The sequence below is a fragment of the Oryctolagus cuniculus genome, chromosome 16 (assembly GCF_051225735.1).
Source record: "Oryctolagus cuniculus isolate XC-2025 breed Fujian yellow rabbit chromosome 16, ASM5122573v1, whole genome shotgun sequence".
NCBI lineage: Eukaryota > Metazoa > Chordata > Mammalia > Lagomorpha > Leporidae > Oryctolagus > Oryctolagus cuniculus.
Genome location: NC_142882.1, coordinates 19,919,438 through 19,938,776, shown reverse-complemented (window position 1 = coordinate 19,938,776; position 19,339 = coordinate 19,919,438). Strand labels below are relative to the sequence as shown.

Below are 19,339 nucleotides of genomic sequence, written 5' to 3'. Positions count from 1 at the left end.
TGCAGGGACCCAAGGACTTGGGCCATCTTCTGCTGCTTTCCCAGGCCACAGCAGAGAGCTGGATGGGAAGTGGAGCAGCCGGGACTTGAACCGGCGCCCCTATGGGATGCAGGCACTGCAGGTGGTGGCTTTACCTACTCCCCCCACCCCGCCACAGCGCCGGCCCTGTGAGTGGCTTTAACAGAGCAGATATTTGTGACCCCCATGTCCCAAGAAAGAGGCTTCCATCAGAAAAGCGATGATGATACAGGGAGGCCTACACAGGTCCCTGCTAGGAACAAGAGGGGCCCCCAGGGGTAGGGCTGTGCCCGTTCCAACCGGGGAGAGAAGCGCCCCGGGACCCCGGAGTCGAGGCCTGGTTTGCAGGTCCCTGGCCGTCATGGTCCAGCCAGAGAACACCGAGTGCAAAGGTCCTGGGGTGGGCTGCGGGGCCCACAGCATCTGAGCTGGGAGTGTGGGGAGGGTGCCGCAGGGCGGGGCACAGGTTTCTGGGTGGCACCCCCCAAACGTGGCTGTCCTGTTCTTGTCTTAACTCCTTTACCCTCCTCAACCCCTCGGCCTGCGTTTCCCCTGCAGGCGCGACCTCGGGCAGGTGAGCCCGGCCCCCTCACTCCAGCAGTGGGCATACAGCAGGCGCTTAATGAATGAACGCTCGCGTCCAGCGGCCAGCTCCGCGCGCCACGCACTCCCTCTCTAGGGACGCACTGTCCGCATCTACCTACTGGGAAGCAGGCTGCGGGAGGCAGACGGCGGCCCGGGCCCGGGGGCGCGCACGCCCTCCGGCCTGCAGCCCAGGGGCGGCCCCCGGGGCAGGGGCGGGGCGGAGCCTGAGCGCCGGGCACGCACGCAGCGCCTCCGGCCCGGGAGAGCGCGCGGCCGGCGGCCTGCCGGGGGCGGGGCGAGGGTCCGGGGCGGGGCGCGCACGCTGCGTGTCGATTCTCGGGGAGCGCACGCCGGGGGCGGGGCCTGGGCCCGGGGGCGGGGCCAGCCCGGGGGCGGGGCGGCGAGGCCGGGCGTAGCGGCCGCGCCAGTCCGAGCGCGAGCGGGGCGGAGGCGCTGCCCGAGTGCGCCATGGAGCAGCCCAGGAAGGCGGTGGTGGTGACCGGTAGGCGAGCGGCGCACGGATGGCGGCCGGGGCCGGGGCCCGGGGGCGGGGGCGGGGCTGGGAGGCGCAGGTGCGCGAAGTCGTCCCGGGTTGGGGAGGTGTCATCGCTCGCGGGAACCCAGCTTGGCCTGGGCGACCCAGAAAGTGCAAAAGGTAGCCTTTGGGGCTTCATGGTCGGGGGTCAGGACGTGTAGGGGGAAACCTTCGTTTCCCAAGGGGCTCAGTGACCCTAGAGCGCCCACCTGGCCCGCCGCTGGGCTGCACCCGCCTGCCCGCCCCTCCCGGGCCTGACCCCAGGGGACAAAGGCCGATTTGCGGGCAGGAGGCGTCCGGGTGACACGGGAGCCTCCCAACCGCTACTCCCCGCCCTGCGTTCTCAGGGCGGCGGGAGGGCCGCCCCCCAGCCCCCCGGGCAGGAGCAGGTTAGAGCCGGGGGACGGAGACACCAGCTGTCAGGGGCCGTCGCAGCCCAAACCTTGCCTGTCCGGGATCTTCAAGGGTGAGCCCGACCCAGCTGTCACCAACTCACACCCCCCCCCCACAGACTGTCCCTCCTCCCGGAGTCTCCGCCTGGGGCCACGTGGCACCAACTTCCGCGGTGGGGGGGCTCAGAATGGGGGGGTCATTTCACCCCCGCTTCCTGGAGAGGTTAGAGGGGGAATGGGGAGAAAGCTCGGACAGGTGTCTGTGGCCCAGGGCAGCCACGCTGGCTGTAACAGGTGCGCACAGTCGGTGGTGGGGGCGCTGGGGGGGGGCGCCGCCCACCACAGGTGTCCTGGGTGTGGTCCTCACTCTGATTGCTCCTCGCCCAGAGAGAGGGCAGCTGAGGCCCCGAGATCACGCAGTAAGTTCAGTTGTGCAGGAAGAGGGGGCAGGGCGCTCTCTGGGCACTGGGTCACGCGGGGTCATTTGCCCAGTGGGCTGGCCATGCTGGTAATTGTTTACTGAGAGGTGATTATTCCCCGGGGGCGGGGGGCAGTGTGACCCAGGGATTCAAAGGAGGCCGGAGCCGTGGACTCTCTCAGTGTGGGTTTGAATCCCAGCGCTTGCCGCGTGGCTCTGGGCAGCTGGCACCGTGGTCCCAGCCTCTGAAAAGTGGGCCCCGCAGAGACCCGTGCACGGCATTCGGTGGGGCTGGGTGTGCTCCCTAGCCTATGGGTTCCTGTGCGCAGCCTCAGGTGTGGGAGGACTGTCCGGCCTGGGGGAGACGCACACAGCCCTCGGGGCGGCGCTAACCGCAGGTTACCTGGGCTTCGCCTTTCCTGAGCCGGAGAGAAAATCATGAGAGATGGGGTCGGTGTCGTGGGGGGCATTGAGAGAGGGAGAGGCAGGGGCCCCTCGCTGGGCCCCAGGGGCAGGCAGGTGGGGAAGGGGCCCCGGGCGCCCCCAGGCCCAGGCTCCCCACAGCCCCCTGTGCACCTGCTGGGGGAGGACGGCGGCCTGTCGCTATCAGTGTGTTGGTTTTGTGTTTCTCTTCCCCAGGGTTCGGCCCTTTTGGGGAGCACACCGTGAACGCTAGCTGGATCGCAGTGCAGGTAACTTGACGGGGGTCTGGGTCCCCGGGGAACTTGACGGGGGTCGGGGTCCCCGGGGAACGAGCCCTCTGTGCGACAGCCAAGCGCGGGGCCCGCGGCTTCCCCCAGACGGCTTCTGTGGCTGGCGCGCACCTGTCGCCAACTGTTCCCAACTGCCCTCGCGTGGTCGGCGTTCCCGTCCGAGGTCGCTTTGCGGGGCTGGGAAACAGGAGAGGCGCTGGGTCGCGGGAGCCCGGGGGGGGGCAGGTGTAACCAGTGTCAGTTTCTAGGCCCCCGCTTTGACTGGACGCACCCAAACGTGGGCTTTTTCCCCCCCTCTCCTTTTTACCCCAAATCGTTTGCGTCTATCCAGAGACACACAGGGTGCGCGATGGCTCCCCAAATGACCCACCTGAGGGTCCCCAGGTGCTGACGCGTTGGGGAGGCCCAGGCACAGGGGTATTGCTGGGGGCTGGGGAGTGTTTGCCACTCACAGGAGGGGCACAGCCGTCTCCTCCAGACAGTTAGGGGTGGGGGGGGACCACACGCTGGGGCACGGGTTTCCACCTGCACAGTCTTTTCAGCATCTTTGCCAGATGGGGGATTTGGAGGGACAGACTGGGGAACAGTGAGGGGGGCTTCCTCCCCATGTGAATCATTGGGTGGGGAGCAGAGCCCCCCGGAACCCACGCGCGGCCCCCTGCTCCCGAGTCCTGGGGCAGAGGGGGAGACAGGCCCAACTTGCGAAGCCCGTGTGCCCACCCCTCCCCGTGTTACCGTCCCCCACCTGGCCTGGCTCAACCGCAGGGCCCTGGCCGTGGGGACGGAGGGCCACGGTCCCCGGCCCGCCGCGCGCACCCGCTCCCCGGAGCCGCAGACAAAAGGGGGCAGCGTGCTGCTGTGTGTCGGCTTTGTGCCGGGTTCAGACAGGAGCCTCCACGGGGCTGACTGCACACAAAGCCGAGTGTCTGAATTCCTGGGCCCCAGACACTGTGATCTGCATCTAAATAGGAGAAAAAAATCAATTAAACCATCTTTGGGAATCCCTCGGGCTCGGGGCACGCCTGGCGGGGCCGGTGCTTTTTACCCTGTGTCTGGGAGGAAAAAAAAAAAAAACAACCCGGCCCCTTGAACTTGGCTGCCCGGCTGTCCAGACCCTTGGCGCTTTCTTCCTGACGTCCGCGAGATGGGGAGAGAGGGTTCCCACCATTCCTTAAAAAGGTGCCAGGCTCCTCCCACCCGGGTATGAGAGAGAGAGAGAGAGAGAGAGAGAGAGAGAGAGGGAGGGAGAGGGAAAGGGAGAGAGAGGGAGAGAGACAGAGAGGGAGAGAGAGGGAGATCTCCCCTCCACTGGTTCACTCCCCGGGTGCCCACAGCAGCCGGGACTGGACCAAAGCCCACGTCGGCAGCCAGGCACTGGGTGTCATAATGAGTGACGACAGGGCCGGGGCACGCGAGCCGCCTTCCGGGGTGCCCGTTAGCAGGGAGCTCGAGTTAAACCCAGACCTTCCAACGGCCAGGCCAAATGCCCACCCCGATTGCCTTTTTTTTTTTTTAAGGAAATCTAACGTCTCTACCCTGTCTGTATCTGGGCCCAGATCCGCCCGTTGACCACAGCAGCCCCTCGGGGGCCACCCCAGTTGCGTCCCTACTCGGCCCCTTTCCTGCCACGGGGTGGGTTTTGCCTGTTCTTGAACTTGGCGCACACGACGCCATCCACCACACCCCATGCCCCGAGCCTGCTTGTGGGGAGCCCGGCAGCTTCTGCATTCGTGATGTTGGCCCAGGGCGGTCATCCGGGAGTCCCCGATGGCCCTGGGGAAAAGCAGATGTGTCTGTTAAAGAGCTGTCACCGCGGCTGCAGGAGGTACGGCTCAGGGCGTTCTTGGTGTGCCGACTTCCAAAGTGTGGCAGGTCCCCCTGAGGGGGGGCACCGGCACTTCCTGGCCCAGCTGGCCACCTGCGGAAGGGGTGTCCCCACCCCCACCACCCCAGTTTCCCCAGTTCTTTGCCTTATCTGCTCGCTCAGCCGACTCCCGCCCCAGCACCCGGTGAACTTGTCTCCGGCAGCCACATGGCGGGGGGGGGGGGGAACCCCACAGGCCCGTGGCTGGCCCCTGGGTGTCAGCGCATGCCCCCCGCCCCCAGCTCAGGTGGGCGTCCCTGGCCGGGGACTGGCGGCCGTGTGCAGCGTCCCCTGCCCGAGGCCCGGGTGCAGGATGCGGTGACATCATGGCGAGTCTAGACAGACCTGCCAAGGACATTAGCCGGGAACAAAGAGGGTCTTTCTCCGGGGCTCAGAGGCGGCCGCTCCCGCCGCGGGGCCTTGTCAGGTAGATGGGGCACAGACAATGCCGCGTCTGGGGCTCCCAGCTGGGTCCTTTCAGCCCCCGCTGCACAGGGGCGTGGGACTTGGGGTGCGCCGCCCCACCCCAGGAGAGGCCGGCCCCGGCACGTTCAGGGAAGGCGAGGATGGGGCCACGGGCAGGCCACGCCACGCCCCACGCCCCACGCCCGCTCGTGGCTCCCTGGCCTCCTGGCCCCGTCGCTTGGGTGACAGGTTTTTGTGTCTGTGTCACTGATCCCTTGCCCCAGACACAGAGCGGCCCCCACCCCAACCAGCCCCGGCCCCCATGGCGCCCCCCAAAGCTGCGTCCCAGCCCCGCTGGCCACAGACAGCGCTGCCCGGTCTCCCGCCGGGTGGGAGGGGCCCGCGGCTCAGCCTGCCCCCGGGGGAGCCGCCTCTTTTTCTTGCCTTGTGTTTCTTGGGATGAATGAGCCCCACTGGGGCTTCTGGGTTTGCTCAGTGGGTGGGCGCAGGGGACGTCCACGCCCCCTCTCAGGACCCGGGTTGGAGCGGCGCTCTGCTCCTGGCTCTGGCCCTGGGTCCAGGTGCTGGGGTCCCTGCACCCCCCTAGGAGACCCGGATAGAGCTCTTGGCTCCTGGCTTCCACCTGGCCCAGCCCTGGCTACTGTGGGCACTTTCCGGCCCGGGCTCCTGGCCGTGGTGCCCACGTCATGGCGTCAGGCGGGTCTGCAGGCGGCTCCCTGCCCCCTCTCGAAGGTCGCTGGGGTCGGTGGCTCCTTGTGGCACAGCTGCGTCCATCCGCGGTCTCCCTACAATTGCGCCCCCGCTGTGTCTGAGCAAATAAAGGTCTTTTTATTTTTTATCAAAAATAAATATGTATTTGAAAGGCAGACTTAGGGGGAGACGGACCTTCCAACCAGGGGTCCCCCTCTCCAGTGGTCGCTGTGGCTGGGACTGGGCCAGGCCGGAGCCAGCGGCTGGGAGCTCCGTCCACGTCTCCCACGTGGGTGCAGGGGCCCAGCACCGGGGCCGTCACTGTGGCCTCCCCGGATGCTGGATCTGAGGCAGAGGAGCTGGGACTTGAACCGGCACTCGGGTGTGGGGTGCGCGGGAGTCCCCAGCATAACACCTGCCGTGACCCCGACACCGGCCCGCGGCACTGCAGCAGGTGCAGGACTGGCAGCTGCCAGGGCGCCCCAGACCCCCGAGCACAGCGTCTCTGCTTCCCTGACTTCCACCTGGGGCAGGGGGTCCAGTGCCCCCATCCCCATTTTACAGTCAGACGCCATAGAATCCCCCCTTCACGGGACACGATCCAGCGGGTGTCGGGACCCCCACGGGCTGTGCCGCATCACCTGTGTACAATTCCAGAACATTCCGTCACCCCAAAAGAAGATCCCCAGGGCAGGCGCTGTGGCATAGCGGGTAAAACTGTCGCCTACAGTGCTGCATCCCATAGGGGCGCTGGTTCAAGTCCCGGCTGCTCCACTTCCGATCCAGCTCTCTGCTGTGGCCTGGGAGAGCAGTGGAAGGTGGCCCAAGTGCTTGGGCCCCTGCACCTGCATGGGAGACCCGGAGGGAGCTCCCAGCCCCCGGCCCAGCCCCAGTTGTCATGGGCATTTGGGCCGTGAACCAGTGGCTGGGCGAGCTCTCTCCTCCTCTGACTTTCATATACATACACGTAAGTGAACATGGGACTGAAGCCCTTGCAGCCTGCGCCCATCGGGGGGCGGCCAGATAGGCAGGGTCAGTGGGTCTTGGGTCAGGGTCAAAATTCTCGGCCACCTGCTGTTCCTCCCGTGGCCAGGAGGTGGCGCCGCGCACCTGCATTCACACCTGGGGACGCCTCCAGCTTGGTCCGGAAGCGAATTTTCGCATTCTTTGTGATTGAGAGAGAGAGAGCTTCCATCCCCTGCTTCCCTCCCCGAATGCCTGCAGCGGCCAGGGCCGGGACAGGCTGAGGCCAGGAGCCAGGAGCTCCATCCGGGTCTCCCATGCGGGTGCAGGGGCCCAAGCACTTGGGCCATCCTCCACGGCTTTCCCAGGCCACAGCAGAGAGCTGGCTGGGAAGTGGAGCAGCCGGGACTCGAACCTCGCTCCACGTGTGCGGGACTGGGCCAGCTCCTCGCCTGTCCCACGGCAGGACTCCTGAGTTTGATCCCTGGCTCTGGACCCCAGCTAACGCACACCCCGGGAGGCAGCCTTGATGGAGCCGATGCCAGGGCCCCCGCCGTCCATGTGGGGGACCCGGATGGAGCTCCTGGCCTCAGCCTGGCCCCAGCCGGGCTGGGGAGTGAACCAGCGGACGCGAGGTCCTTGTCTCTCTCTCTGCCGTTCACATAAGGTTGAGCCGTGTTTCCCGAGGTGGGGTCACTCTGTCCCCGGCGGCGGCGGCGGCCCCTGCCTGCGCCCTCACGCCTCGCCTTCTTCTCGCTGGCAGGAGCTGGAGAAGCTGGGCCTGGGGGACAGCGTGGACTTGCACGTGTACGAGATCCCCGTGGAGTACAAGACCGTGCAGAGGCTCATCCCCGCCCTGTGGGAGAAGCACAGCCCACAGGTGAGGTGCGCTCAGCCTGGTTTCTGCGGCTTTGGCCCAGCTCGGATCCCGCCACCAACGCCGCAGCCTTGCCCCTCCCCTACCCCCACCCAAGCCCACCTTTCTTTCCATGTTGCTCTCTGGGAACCCAGGGCAACCTGACTTGAGCGCAGAGGTGTGTGTGCTGCAGGTACGGCCTGATCCAGCTGTCCCGCGGCCTCCCAGCTCTGATTGGCTCGGCTTGGCGCCGAGGGAGGGGCCTCATTGTGGCCTCGAGGACCAGCGACTCCGCCCACCCCAGCCTCTTAATAGCTCAACATCTTTCCCACAACACTCCCCACAAAGGCCGTGGCTGATGCTCATTGGCCAGAGTGGGTGACAGAGGGTGTCCCTGAACCAATCACTGCAGGGGAGTGATGGGAGAACTATCCTGATTGGCTGGGCCCAAGTCACATGCGGACTAGGGCGGGCCGGCTGGAGACGAGGGTGTCAGCTTGGGGCTGTGGCTGTTGGAGGGGGCGTGATCTCCATGGCAACCACCTGGGCTGCTGTTGTTTCTAGATTGATTTATATGCACATTATATATATTAAGATTTATTTATTTATCTGAAAGTCAGAGAGAGAGGAGAGGCAGAGGGCGGGAGGGAGGTCTTCCATCCATCTGCTGGTTCACTCCCTAACTGGCTGCAATGGCCGGAGCTCAGCCGATCCTGAAGCCAGGAGCCAGGAGCTTCTTCCGGGTCTCCCGTGTAGGTGCAGGGGCCCAAGGACTTGGGCCATCTTCTACTGCTTTCCCAGGCCACAGCAGGGAGCTGGATGGGAAGTGGAGCAGCCAGGTCTCGAACCAGCGCCCATATGGGATGCTGGCACTGCAGGCCTGGGCGTTAACCTGCTGCGCCACAGCGCCGGCCCTGTGATATGTATTTATTTATAATCAGAGTTACGCACCCAGAGAGGAGAGACACACAGAGCTTCCATCGGCTGGTTCACTCCCCAAATGGCTGCAACGGCCGGGGCTGGGCCAGGAGCCAAGAGCTCCATCCGGGTCTCCCACGGGGGTGCAGGGGCCCCAGCACTGGAGCTGTCACCCTGCTGGCCCCCGGGGCGCACTTCCCCCGGGAGCTGGGGCTTGAAGCAGCGGCGGCTGTGGGCTGTGACGTGGGTCCCTGGGCTTCGACCACTTTCCCCTGGGGCCGGTGAGTAGTGGCGCCCCAATTCACCGTGTATCCGGCCTTTCTGGGACCAGCTACCTTGTTGCGTTTGGCTGTAGCAGCTGGCGATCCGAAACAGTAACCGCAGATAACACTGTGTCCAGTGCGGCTTCCCTGACCCCGCCCTGTGTCGGCAGCTGGTGGTGCACGTGGGCGTGTCGGGCATGGCCACCACGGTCACGCTGGAGAAGTGTGGTCACAACAAGGGCTACAAGGGCCTGGACAACCGGCACTTCTGCCCGGGTTCCCAGTGCTGCGTGGAGGACGGGCCCGAGAGCATCGACTCGGTCATCGACATGGACGCCGTGTGCGAGCGGCTCACCGAGCTGGGCCTGGACGTGACAGTCACCATCTCGCAGGACGCCGGCAGGTAGGGCTCCGCAGGGCGAGAGGGGGGCGCGCGTCCACTGACTGCGCTGCGCACGCATGCCTGGGGCGGGGTCAGCGGTGTGGCTAAGCCACCGGCTGCAGCTTAGTCCCCGCTGCCTCCCAGGGCGCGCGTGCGCAGGGAGCCAGAGGTGAGACTCGAACCCAGGCCCTCCGCTGCGTGCCACGCAGGTGTCTGAGCCGCTGGGCTGACTGCCAGGCCGGCCGCGGCTTTTCTCCGCTCTGCTGGCGGAGGCCGTGGGCGTGGGCGTGGGCGTGGGCGTGGGCGTGGGCGTGGGCGAGGCTCTAGGGGGCAGCGCGCTCAGACCCGGCTTCTCCCCCCTCCCTCCGGCCCGGCCCGCGGCTTAGGTACCTGTGCGACTTCACCTACTACACGTCGCTGTACCAGGGCCACGGGCGCTCGGCCTTCGTCCACGTGCCCCCGCTGGGCAAGCCCTACAACGCCGACCAGCTGGGCCGGGCGCTGCGCGTCATCATCGCAGAGATGCTGGGTGTCCTGGAACAGTCGGACCGCCAGGGCAGCTGCTGCCGCCAGCGCTGAGCCCCGCCTCTCTCCCTCCCCTCCCCCTCCCCGGCATCTGGGGGGCGGGGGAGGGCTGATGCGCCCCCCACGACCCCCCGCACCCACCGCGGCGGCCGCCTGCCTGTCCGCCGCTCCCAAGAGCCGGATTTCCTAGCGCGCTGTGCCTCCATGGATTGTTCTCGAATGTGCAGCGGCTGGGGGCGGCGAGCCAGACGCCGGGGCAGCCCTGGGCCAGGACGCGGTCCGGGTTTCCCTCTGCTATTTCTTCCTCTCTGGTCAAGAGCAGGACGGCTTAGCGCGGGCGCACAGTGAGCGACCTGTGTGTGCTCTCGGTCCCGATGCCGACGTGCGACCTGGCTTTTGCTTTTAGGGTGCAGCCCCGTTTGCCCCCCTTCCCCCGGACTGAAGACAAGCCAGGCCTCTGTCTGGGGGCCGGCAGGAAGCCCCCTCCCCTTCACTGCCATTGGGGCGGCCGCTGAGGGTCTGGGCACCCAGGGGAGGGCAGAGTCTGCCCCCCACCCGGACTTTTCTGATTTTATTTTTAGCGTCTGAGACTTTGCAGCTGCTGCCTCGGTCCGGCCCAGGTTTATCTTTTCAGGGCTGCGATGGGGGTGACAGCCAGGGGGGCGCGGTCCTGCGGGGGTGCGGGCTGGCGCTGACTTGGGCAAGCCCTGGCATGTTTTAGGGCCGGGCGGGGGTGGCAGCCCACACATCCGATGACGACGGTTTTTGGAGACGGGCCCAGGACCGCATGGGTAAAATTTTACCTCGTGCTTGACCCCCGGCAACTTTGAACTTGACCCCTGCGGGGGGGGGGCGTGGTGGAATCGGTGCCTCTGGAGGTGACGTCAGGGGGACAGCGTGACCCCAGCAGCCAGGGAAGCCGCTGCCCCAGATGTCACCCTAAACTCGGCCCCTGATGTCACCCCGACCTCGGCCCCTGATGTCACCCCGACCTGGGCCCTGGATGTCACCCCGACCTGGGCCCTGGATGTCACCCTGACCTGGGCCCTGGCTCAGTGTCCCCGAACCTGGGGACTGTGATGTCACTTTGCTATCGCCAGCGTCCACCTTCCTCCCCACCTGTTCCCGCGCCGCCGCTCGGATGCATGTCTGATGCGTGTCCGTGAAACACGCTTCCCCGGGCCCAGGGTTTCCCTTTGCAGGGAACTGGGGGGGGTGGGTGATGGGGGGCTGGAGGCTGCAGGTTGAAATGACTGGGCTCCCCCCACCCTGCCCCGCCTTCAGCCCCCAACCTTGTTGTCTCCTGGGAGATGCACTGCTGGGGGCACTGTCTCCTCCCAGCCGGACCATGCGGGGGGAGGGGGGACCCGGCTCAGGGAGCCCCCGGAGGCCTCGGTCAGGGTCAGGGCAGCCGCAGGCTCTGACGATGTCTGCCCTGCAGAGTCCAAGGGGTGACAGGAGAGGAGGGGCTGCAGTTGGGGGAGGGGAGCCAGGCCCCTCCCCCCAGCTCCGCGGGGTGTGACTTATGTCCAGCCACTGCCAACGTCGAGTGTGTGTGTGACGTTTCTGTTCCCACCGTGCAGCTCAGCATCTCCTCGTGGGGACGGGGTCACAGGGAGGGAAATCATCAGACCCCACCGAGCCCATCCGCCCCGCCCCCGCTCCGTGGCGTGTCCGTCTGTCTGCGTTTGGCGGTTCTGGGCCTCCCCAAGACCCTCTTCCCTGCCCCCGCTCATTTGTAGAGCTTCCTGGGGGGGGGGCGGCAGGGCAGGGGTGCAGGGCTGCGAGGGGCCTGGCAGGTGCCTAGGGAGGAGGGGGCGGTGTGTGCTAAGCCTTAATGGCGAAGAGACGGCCTGAGGGGAGAGGGTCGCTGCCAGGGGTGGGGTCTCCTAGGGAGCAGATGGGGGCTTCCCGGTGACCCCTGTGGGACCGGCCGAGGTGGGTGACGCTGGCATCTGCGTGCCTCCTGCCTGGCCCCCTCCCCGCCTAGAGGAAGGTCGGTACTGTGTTCGCGAGGAAGTGACTTGAAAAAGAAATAAGACGGAGAAGCTAGAAGGAAAGGAAGGCGGAGAGCAGCAGGAACTGGGGTTGCTGGACTGACCTTGCCATCGCCCCTCCCCCCCTCCCACCCTTCGCTGCCCCCCACCCCGTGCACCTGCCCCAGAGGGGCGGGGCCTGCCAGTCCGGGAATGTCAGGTGGCACTTATCTCAGCCAGGGACCAGTTGGTGGCCCACTCTTTCCAGCGGCATGGAGATGGGAGGCCAGCTGGTTTGCGGCTCCGCCCCTCCCCCCCAGGCCTGGGTCCCGCCCCCAGGCAGAGCAGGAGCTGCTGGGACTTAGGGGGGGCTGCTGCTGTCTAGACAGTTGACCTTTGACCTCCCCGCCCCTTGTAGCGGCTGAACCCTGAAATCCCCTTTGGGGAAGGCAAGGACAAAGCCTCATTCTCTGCGGAGACCCCTGGGCGCCGGCAGCCATGGTAACCGCGGCCTTGGCCTCCCTGTCGCAGACTCCACGTCCCCTCTGCAGGCCCACGGGCCGTGAGCACCCAGGACTGCTGGCCGGGACCGGCAGGTGCAGGGCTGGGGTCCCCTGAGACTCGCAGCGCAGACTGCTGGGGACGGGCTCGGGCCAATCCCCCACTCCGTGCCGGGACGCCTGCGCAGCCGAGCGCTTGGGGGGGGCGGGGGAGGCTCCCGCTCCCCGGGGGAACGCGGTTCAGCCCCAGCTGCTCCTCCCCCGTCCCCGCGCCCCTTCCCCAAGCCTCCCTGGGGTGCCAGACGCCCACAGAAGTGCCTGCCTCCCGAGGACTCCCAGGGCCCAGCGAGGCGGCCGTGGCTCCTGGCCGCTCCTGGTGGGGTCACCTGTGCTGTTCCCAGCTCAGGGGCTTTGGGGTCCTGATGCTGTGCCTCCAGGAAATGCTGGGTTGGAAGCGGGGTCTCTGCCCACCGCGTGGACACCGGTGGGGGGTGGAGGTCCCTGTGCCCTTGTGCAGGGGGCTCCTGGCTTCCCTCTGGGGTTTCCCTTAGCCTCTCAGGTTCTTATCTCCGTCCTGGTGTCTCTAGAAACATCCGACTGGAGCGCTGCCTGTGTCCCTGTCCCCAGAGGCGTCCCCGCCCTCCAGCCCCCATGTGGCTTCCCCCCACACCCACCCAGAGCTCCTGCCAGTGCCTTTGTTAAACTCTGTGTTCAGGACACCCCCGACCCCGACCCCGGCCAGGGCAGGGTCCCCCGGGCTCTGCCTCTTGAAACCTCAGAGAGCCAATAAAACACTGAAAAGCGTTCCCTGTGTGTCCTTGTGGGCGCTGGCGTCCAGGGGCCCAGTGGGAGGGATCTCACGTCCCTGAGTTTCTGTCCTGGGTGGGTGGTGCTTTGCTGGGCTCGCCGCGGCGGCCAGGCGTGTGCCGCCCGAGACTAACAAGAAGGATTGGGGCCCGGGGCCGGTGCTCAGTCCAGCGCTTGGGTCCTGGTGAGGGTGCCTGCATCCCACGACAAGAGAGTCTGGGTTCGATACCCAGCAATGCAGTACAACACGAGAAAAAGGCGATTCCTAGTGCGTGTCCTGCTATTTGGCCAGCAGGGGGCGCGCAGGAGGCATGCCAGCGCCCCCCAGGGTTCCCCCTGTCCCCAGAGCGACAGGGCCGACCGCACCTGCCACGTAGGAAATACCGCAGGAGCCCCCAGGCGCGAGTCCGCTCGCCGGGGCGCGCAAAGCCGCGGACACCACCGGGGTGGCCCAAGGAAGCCAGAGTTGGTGGCACAGCGCGCAGCGGTGTTTTCGCGCCGGGGCTCCCAGCCCGGGGAGAGGCGAAGGTTCCCACGGACTGAGGCTGGGCCGGGGAGGGGCGTGGTCAGCTCGCGCGCCGGCCCCTGATTGGTCTCAGAGCTCCTGGCCCTGCTTTGATTGGCCGGAGATATCTGGTTCGGGCTCCAGCCTATTGGGTGGAGGTCCCTTCGCATTTATTTCTAATTTATTTGAAAGAGAGATGGGGGCGCGGGCTTCCAACCAATGACTGATTCTCTACATGCCTACAACAGCCAGGGCTGAGTCAGACCAAAGCCAGGAGCTTCTTCTGGGTCTCCCACGTGGGTGCAGGGGCCCAAAGACTTGGGCCATCCTCCACTGCTTTCCCAGGCCACAGCAGAGAGCTGGACCAGAAGTGGAGCAGCCAGGCCTCGAACCGGTGCCCAAACGGGATGTCAGCAGTGCAGGCAAAGAATTTACCCGCTGCGCCACAGCGCCGGCCCCTGCTCCGCTTCTGATGGAGCCCCTGGCTCCCGGCTGCAACCTGGCCCAGCCTTGGCTGTTGCAGCGACTTTGGGAGTGAACCAACAGGTGGAAGGCCCCTCGCCTCGCCTTTCAAGTAGAGGAAAATAAAATAATAAACAGCTTTATAAAAGGCAATTCTGGGCACCAAGACGTTATCTCCAATTGCGCCGGTGGGGCCGGGCTCACCCCTCCCTCAATCCAGGGAGCTCATTTTAGCAACAGGTGGATTTGAGATCATAAAATTGGGGCAGGAAAATGCGATGCTGTCGGGGGAGGAGGCTGAGTGACCTTGGGGCTCCCGTGGGGTCCTGCACCTGTGCCCCGTGGGGGCGGGGGCTCCATGCCACAGCTGGGCTGGGAGACAAAGCCGGAATCTGGCTGCCGCCAAGCTGGGCGCCCAGGGAGGAGGCGCCACGCAGAGCTGGGAATGCTGGTGCCAGGTGCTCCGGGGCCCTGAGCTGAGGGAACACTGCGTGGTCCTCTGAGCGCGTAATGACGTCATCCCCATAGAGACGACGTCATTGTGCTGTCCCCAGAGAATAGGAAGTTGGGGACCGACCATAGCGGGGCCGCCAGCCCTGCAGAGCAACCTGGACACGCACCTGCCCGCCCCAGCGTCGGTCCGGGAGAGCCGCGTGGGGGTGGGGGGCGTCCCACAGCCCGGGAGGGGCTGGGAGAGGCTGGGCGTGGCCTGTTTCACCGGGTTCCCAGAGCGGGAGGTCTCTGTCCCTTTACCTAATTCTGTGCCTCCCACGCCCTCCGCGTGCCCTATTTATTTTATTTTATTTTATTTTATTTGAAAGGGAGACAGAGGTCTCCATTCACTGGCTCTCTCCCCAAATGGCTGCAGCAGCCAGGGCTGGGCCGGGCTGAGGCCAGGAGCCAAGAGCTCCATCCGGGGCTTCCACGTGGGTGCAGGGGCCCAGGCACCTGAGCCATCGCCTGCTGCCTCCCAGGGAGCTGGAGTCAGAGCAGATGGGCACCCGTGGCTCCCATTAGTCCCCAGGACAAAGCAGGACCGCCATTGGGTGTAGCTCACTAGGCTAATCCTCCGTCTAGCGGCACCGGCACACCAGGTTCTAGTCCCGGTCAGGGCGCCAGATTCTGTCCCGGTTGCCCCTCTTCCAGGCCAGCTCTCTGCTGTGGCCAGGGAGTGCAGTGGAGGATGGCCCAGGTCCTTGGGCCCTGCACCCCATGGGAGACCAGGAGAAGCACCTGGCTCCTGCCATCAGATCAGCGCAGTGCGCCAGCCATTGGAGGGTGAACCAACGGCAAAGGAAGACCTTCCTCTCTGTCTCTCTCTCTCACTGTCCACTCTGCCTGTCAAAAAATAAATAAATAAAAATAAATAAAATTGGGTAAAGGCACCGGCTTTGGCACCAGCATCCCATACGGGCGCCGGTTCGAGTCCCGGCTGCTCCACTTCTGATCCAGCCCCCTCTGTGGCCTGGAAAAGCAGCTGGTGATGGCCCAGGTGCTTGGGTCCCTGCACCTGCGAGGGAGACCCGGATGGAGTCCCAGGCTCCAGGTTCTGGCTTGGCCCAACCCTGGCTGTCGTAGCCATTTGGGGAGTAACCCAGCGGATGGTTTAAAAAGAAAAAAAAAGCAGAGTCATTGATTTATTTGGAAGGGAGAGTTAGAGGGGAGAGAGGGGGCTCTTTCTCCACCGTTCACTTCCCAGGCGGCCGCAGCCAACCCCTGCCCTCTCATTTCTCTGGTCCCAGACCGACTTTTCCTCTCCACTATGTCACCTCCTCCCTCATTTACCACCTGGAGAACTCCTATACGTTCCTCAAAACCCATGGGTCGGTGGAAGATGCTGAGGTCTGCTGGGGACAGTGGGGAGCGAGGCAGGCGTGGGGGAGGCGGGTGGGGGGAGGAGGTGCTCCCAAGCCAGGAGCCCCTTCGCCCTCGCTCCCTGTCAGCCCCGTAGCCCAGCGGGAGTGCTCGGACCTGCCCGGGCTTGTCTGGTCCCCTGGAAGATGGAAAGGGTGGGTGGGGCCGCCACCTGCTCCCACACCTCCTGTGATGCCGATAAGGGAGTGGGGAGGCCGAGAGCCAGAGCCGGAGAGGAGCAGGGCAGAGACTTCCGGATGCTTTGTCCTCTGAGGTCCCCAGTTCTGGACAGGGGCACGACAGGATCTGAGATGCTCCCAGATGACCCGGGCTCGGGGCTGCACGGCTCCGGCCTCAGCCCCCCCACCCCCCCACCAAGCTGACCCCTGGCATCCAGCAGGTGCCTCCTGAGTGCTTAGCAAGCCCAGGCGCTGGTGGGCGGTGTGGGGAGGGGGATGCGGCCGCACGCGGATCCTCTTCCTGCTGGCCGGCCCGCCCGCCCGGGGAGGTGGGGGGGGACCCACAGCTGCGGTCCAGGGGCTGAGCCGACCACTTCCGCCCCCCGCGGCCGCCTCTGCTGACTCACGCTCAGCTGCTGGGGGCCCGGGGGGGGGGGGGACCTGGCGGAGGCCCAGCAGGGAAGCAGGGTCAGGGCTGGGAGAAGCAGGTGTGGCAGGACGGAAGCCGGCCGGGGCTGCCTGGCGGCTCCCAGCCCCCCACCAAGGAGAAGAGGGGGTGGGGGGTGGGGGTGGGGGTGGGGGTTGGGAAACAGCCAGCTTCCGCTTTTTCCAATGTCATTGAATCCATAAAGGAATGGGTGAGCCACGGGCGGGGAAGCCCACTGTGGAGAAACTTCTAGAACATTCGAAGCCCTTCCAGACAGCACTGGACCCACGGGGCTGATGCCCGCGACCCACCTTTGAGGGCCTGGGTTCCAGTCCCAGCTCCCTGCTGATGCGCCTGGGGGGCCGCAGTGACGGCTCCAGTGCGGGGGGGGGCAAGGGGGAGGGGAAGGTTCCGGATGCAGCTCCTGGCTCCCGGCTTCAGCCCCGCCCAGCCCTGGCCCATGGGGGCACTTGGGGAGTGAACCAGCGGACGGGAGGTTCTGTCGCAGGGGCCCAAGCAGGGACTCGAACCAGGCACTCCGATATTGGGTGACTGTCCCGAGTGGCAGCTTAGCCCACTGAGCCCCAGTGTCTGACGGTGCACGAAGCTACAGCCCTGGGAGCCATCCCCGCCGGCCGCGGCCATAATTCTCAGTGCGCTGTCGGGGGCACGAGCACCTGGCTCAGAAGTTAAGGTGCTGACCCAGGTGCCCACGTCCCTTGTCGGGGTCCCTGGTCTTGAGTCCCGGCTCTGCGTTCTACTTGGCACCCTGCGTGTGAGCCTGGGAAAGCAGTGGAAGATGGCCCAAGTCCTGGGGCCCCTGCACCTGCGCGGGAGACCCGGATGGAGCTCCTGGCTCTGCCTGGCACAGCCCCAGTAGTTGGTGGGCATTTAGGGATTGAACCAGCAGATGGAAGACCTCTCTCATCAATTCTTCTATCCCCACTGGCGCCATGTATTCTCCTTTGTTGATGACCGAGTCCTGCTCTTTATTTGTGATAGACCCACTGAGGTTTTCCACTCCTGGGGCTGGCAGGTGTGACTTTTGTCCTGGGAATCTCTCCTTTCTGGGTTCTGTGGGGTCGGTATCGCCCCATGCCCCATCCCAGCTCCAAGTCTTTCCACCTGCTTTGTTCTTTGTAGGTGTGGGCAAAAGTTAACGGCCTTAATGACCTCCACCGGTTTTCTCAGTCCTTTCTCGTGCTGGTTCAAGGTTTCCTTGGCTGTTCGCTTCCCTCGCGTGAAAGCCGGTTTATTGATTGGAGCTGGTTCTCTCCTAACAATGTGGGGAGAGAGAGAGAGAGAGAGAGTGAGTGAGTCTTCCATCGGCTGGGTCACTCCCCCGATGGCAGCGATGGCCGGAGCTGGTCCAGGCGGAACACGGGAGCCAGGGGCTTCCTCCGGGTCTCCCACGCAGGCGCAGGAGCCCCCGTCTTCCTCCACCGCCCGGGCGCATCAGCGGGGAGCCGGACCGGAAGCGGAGCAGCCGGGACTGGCGCTGGCACCCGCGTCTGTCTCCGTCCCCCTCTCTCCGAGTGCCTCCTGCCTCTTCCCCGTGGGCCCATCGCTGGCCCGCGTCTCGTGGGAGCTGCGCCGACTGCGGACTCCCAGGGAAGCCTCGGTCCCGCCTTCCAGCTCCATCCTCTGTGGCTGGTGGCGAGACTGCGCCACTTCCCCCTTAATAGAGCCCACCAGGGGACAGAGAGGGAGCCACGGACTCCACGGGGCTGGGGGCGGGGCTGGGCAGCTGGGGGCGTCCCCTGCCCTCGGGGAGGGGGTGCAGGGGCCTGGAGCCCCCTCCTGCCACCCGTGGGAGCCTCGCACCCCCTGCACCCACCGTCGGGCGGCCGGACGTAACACCAGCGATTCTTGCTCTGAGCCCCGAGGTCCCGAAGCCCTGCCGCCTGCGCAGTCCGGAGCGGGGTTCCCAGAGACTCCGGAGGCGGGTCGGACCCCCCACCCAGGGCCTCCGGCGTGGGCGTGGCCCTGAAAACGCTTTGATTTCCAACTTCCTCTTCCTGTGGCCGGAAGCCACCCAGTTTCTATTTCTTTGTTACAGCCGAGTCCTGGCGGGTCTCCTGCCTCAGTTTCCCCTGCGGTCTCTCAGGCCCAGAGATGAGCCCCCCCCCATAGACCCACCCACGCCAGAGACCCCCAGATGGAGCTCCTGGCTCCTGGCTTCAGCCTGGCCGTGGCCTTGGCCGCGGTGGGCATCTGGGGCGTGGACCAGCACACAGGAGATTCTTCTCTCCCTGTAACTCTGCCTTGCGCCTACATGAAATCAACCTAAAGATACAATTTTTTTTTTTTTTTTTTTTTTTTTTTTTTTTTGCACGCAAATGCACGTCTCTCTCAGTTCCAGCCGGCACAAGCTCCGGGAGGCGCCCTGATCGGGGTAGACGGGGTCTCTGCCTGCAGTTGGCAGCTCCCACACCCCCTGCCCCCGCCCCGGGCCCCGCCCCCTGCCCGCCCCGCCCCCGCTCCCCGGGCCTGGCCACGAGGCCAGCGATGAGCTCATGGACTTGGGATTTCGGGAGCCGAGCCAAGTGGGCCTGGGTGCCGCATTCCGGAGCCTGGTGAAGCAGAAATGGGGGCCCCTTCCCCTCCCAACAGGTGACGTCCCCTGGGGCAAATTCCTCGAATGAAATGAACTCATGGCATTTTTTTAAAAAAATATTTATCTATTTATTTGAAAGTCAGAGTTACAGAGAGAGGAGAGGCAGAGAGAGAGAGAGAGGGAGAGGGAGAGGCAGAGAGCAAGGTCTTCCATCCGCTGGTTCACTCCCCAATTGGCCGCAACGGCTGGAGCTGGGCTGATCCGAAGCCAGGAGCCAGGAGCTCCATTCGGGTCTCCCACGCACGTGCAGGGGCCCAAGGGCTTGGGCCATCCTCTACTGCTTTCCCAGGCCATAGCAGGGAGCTGGATGGGAAGTGGAGCAGCCAGGACTCGAACCAGCGCCCATATGGGATGTTAGCGCTGCAGGCGGCGGCTTTACCCGCCGTGCCACAGCGCCGGCCCCGCCGTTATCTTTTAATTGCATCTTTGTGAACTGTGGGAGCAGCCATGCGGGACACGGCGGG

The 19,339-nt window shown here is 65.5% G+C and overlaps 1 protein-coding gene across 1 annotated transcript; it reads left to right on the top strand.

Annotated features, from left to right (window-relative positions):
- The first annotated feature begins 983 nt into the window (after positions 1-983).
- Positions 984-12,828, top strand: PGPEP1 (pyroglutamyl-peptidase I). The gene is made up of 5 exons (XM_002724245.6): positions 984-1,105; positions 2,588-2,640; positions 7,368-7,484; positions 8,812-9,044; positions 9,410-12,828. The coding sequence occupies exons 1-5, from the start codon at positions 1,072-1,074 to the stop codon at positions 9,600-9,602; spliced, it is 630 nt and encodes a 209-aa protein (XP_002724291.1). The 5' UTR covers positions 984-1,071; the 3' UTR covers positions 9,603-12,828.
- The last annotated feature ends 6,511 nt before the right edge of the window (positions 12,829-19,339 follow it).

Coding starts and splice junctions, on each gene's coding strand:
- PGPEP1 (XM_002724245.6), top strand. CDS start 1,072: ATGGAGCAGCCCAGGAAGGCGGTGGTGGTGACCG. Junction 1,106..2,587: donor GAAGGCGGTGGTGGTGACCG/GTAGGCGAGCGG, acceptor TCTCTTCCCCAG/GGTTCGGCCCTTTTGGGGAG. Junction 2,641..7,367: donor CTAGCTGGATCGCAGTGCAG/GTAACTTGACGG, acceptor TCTCGCTGGCAG/GAGCTGGAGAAGCTGGGCCT.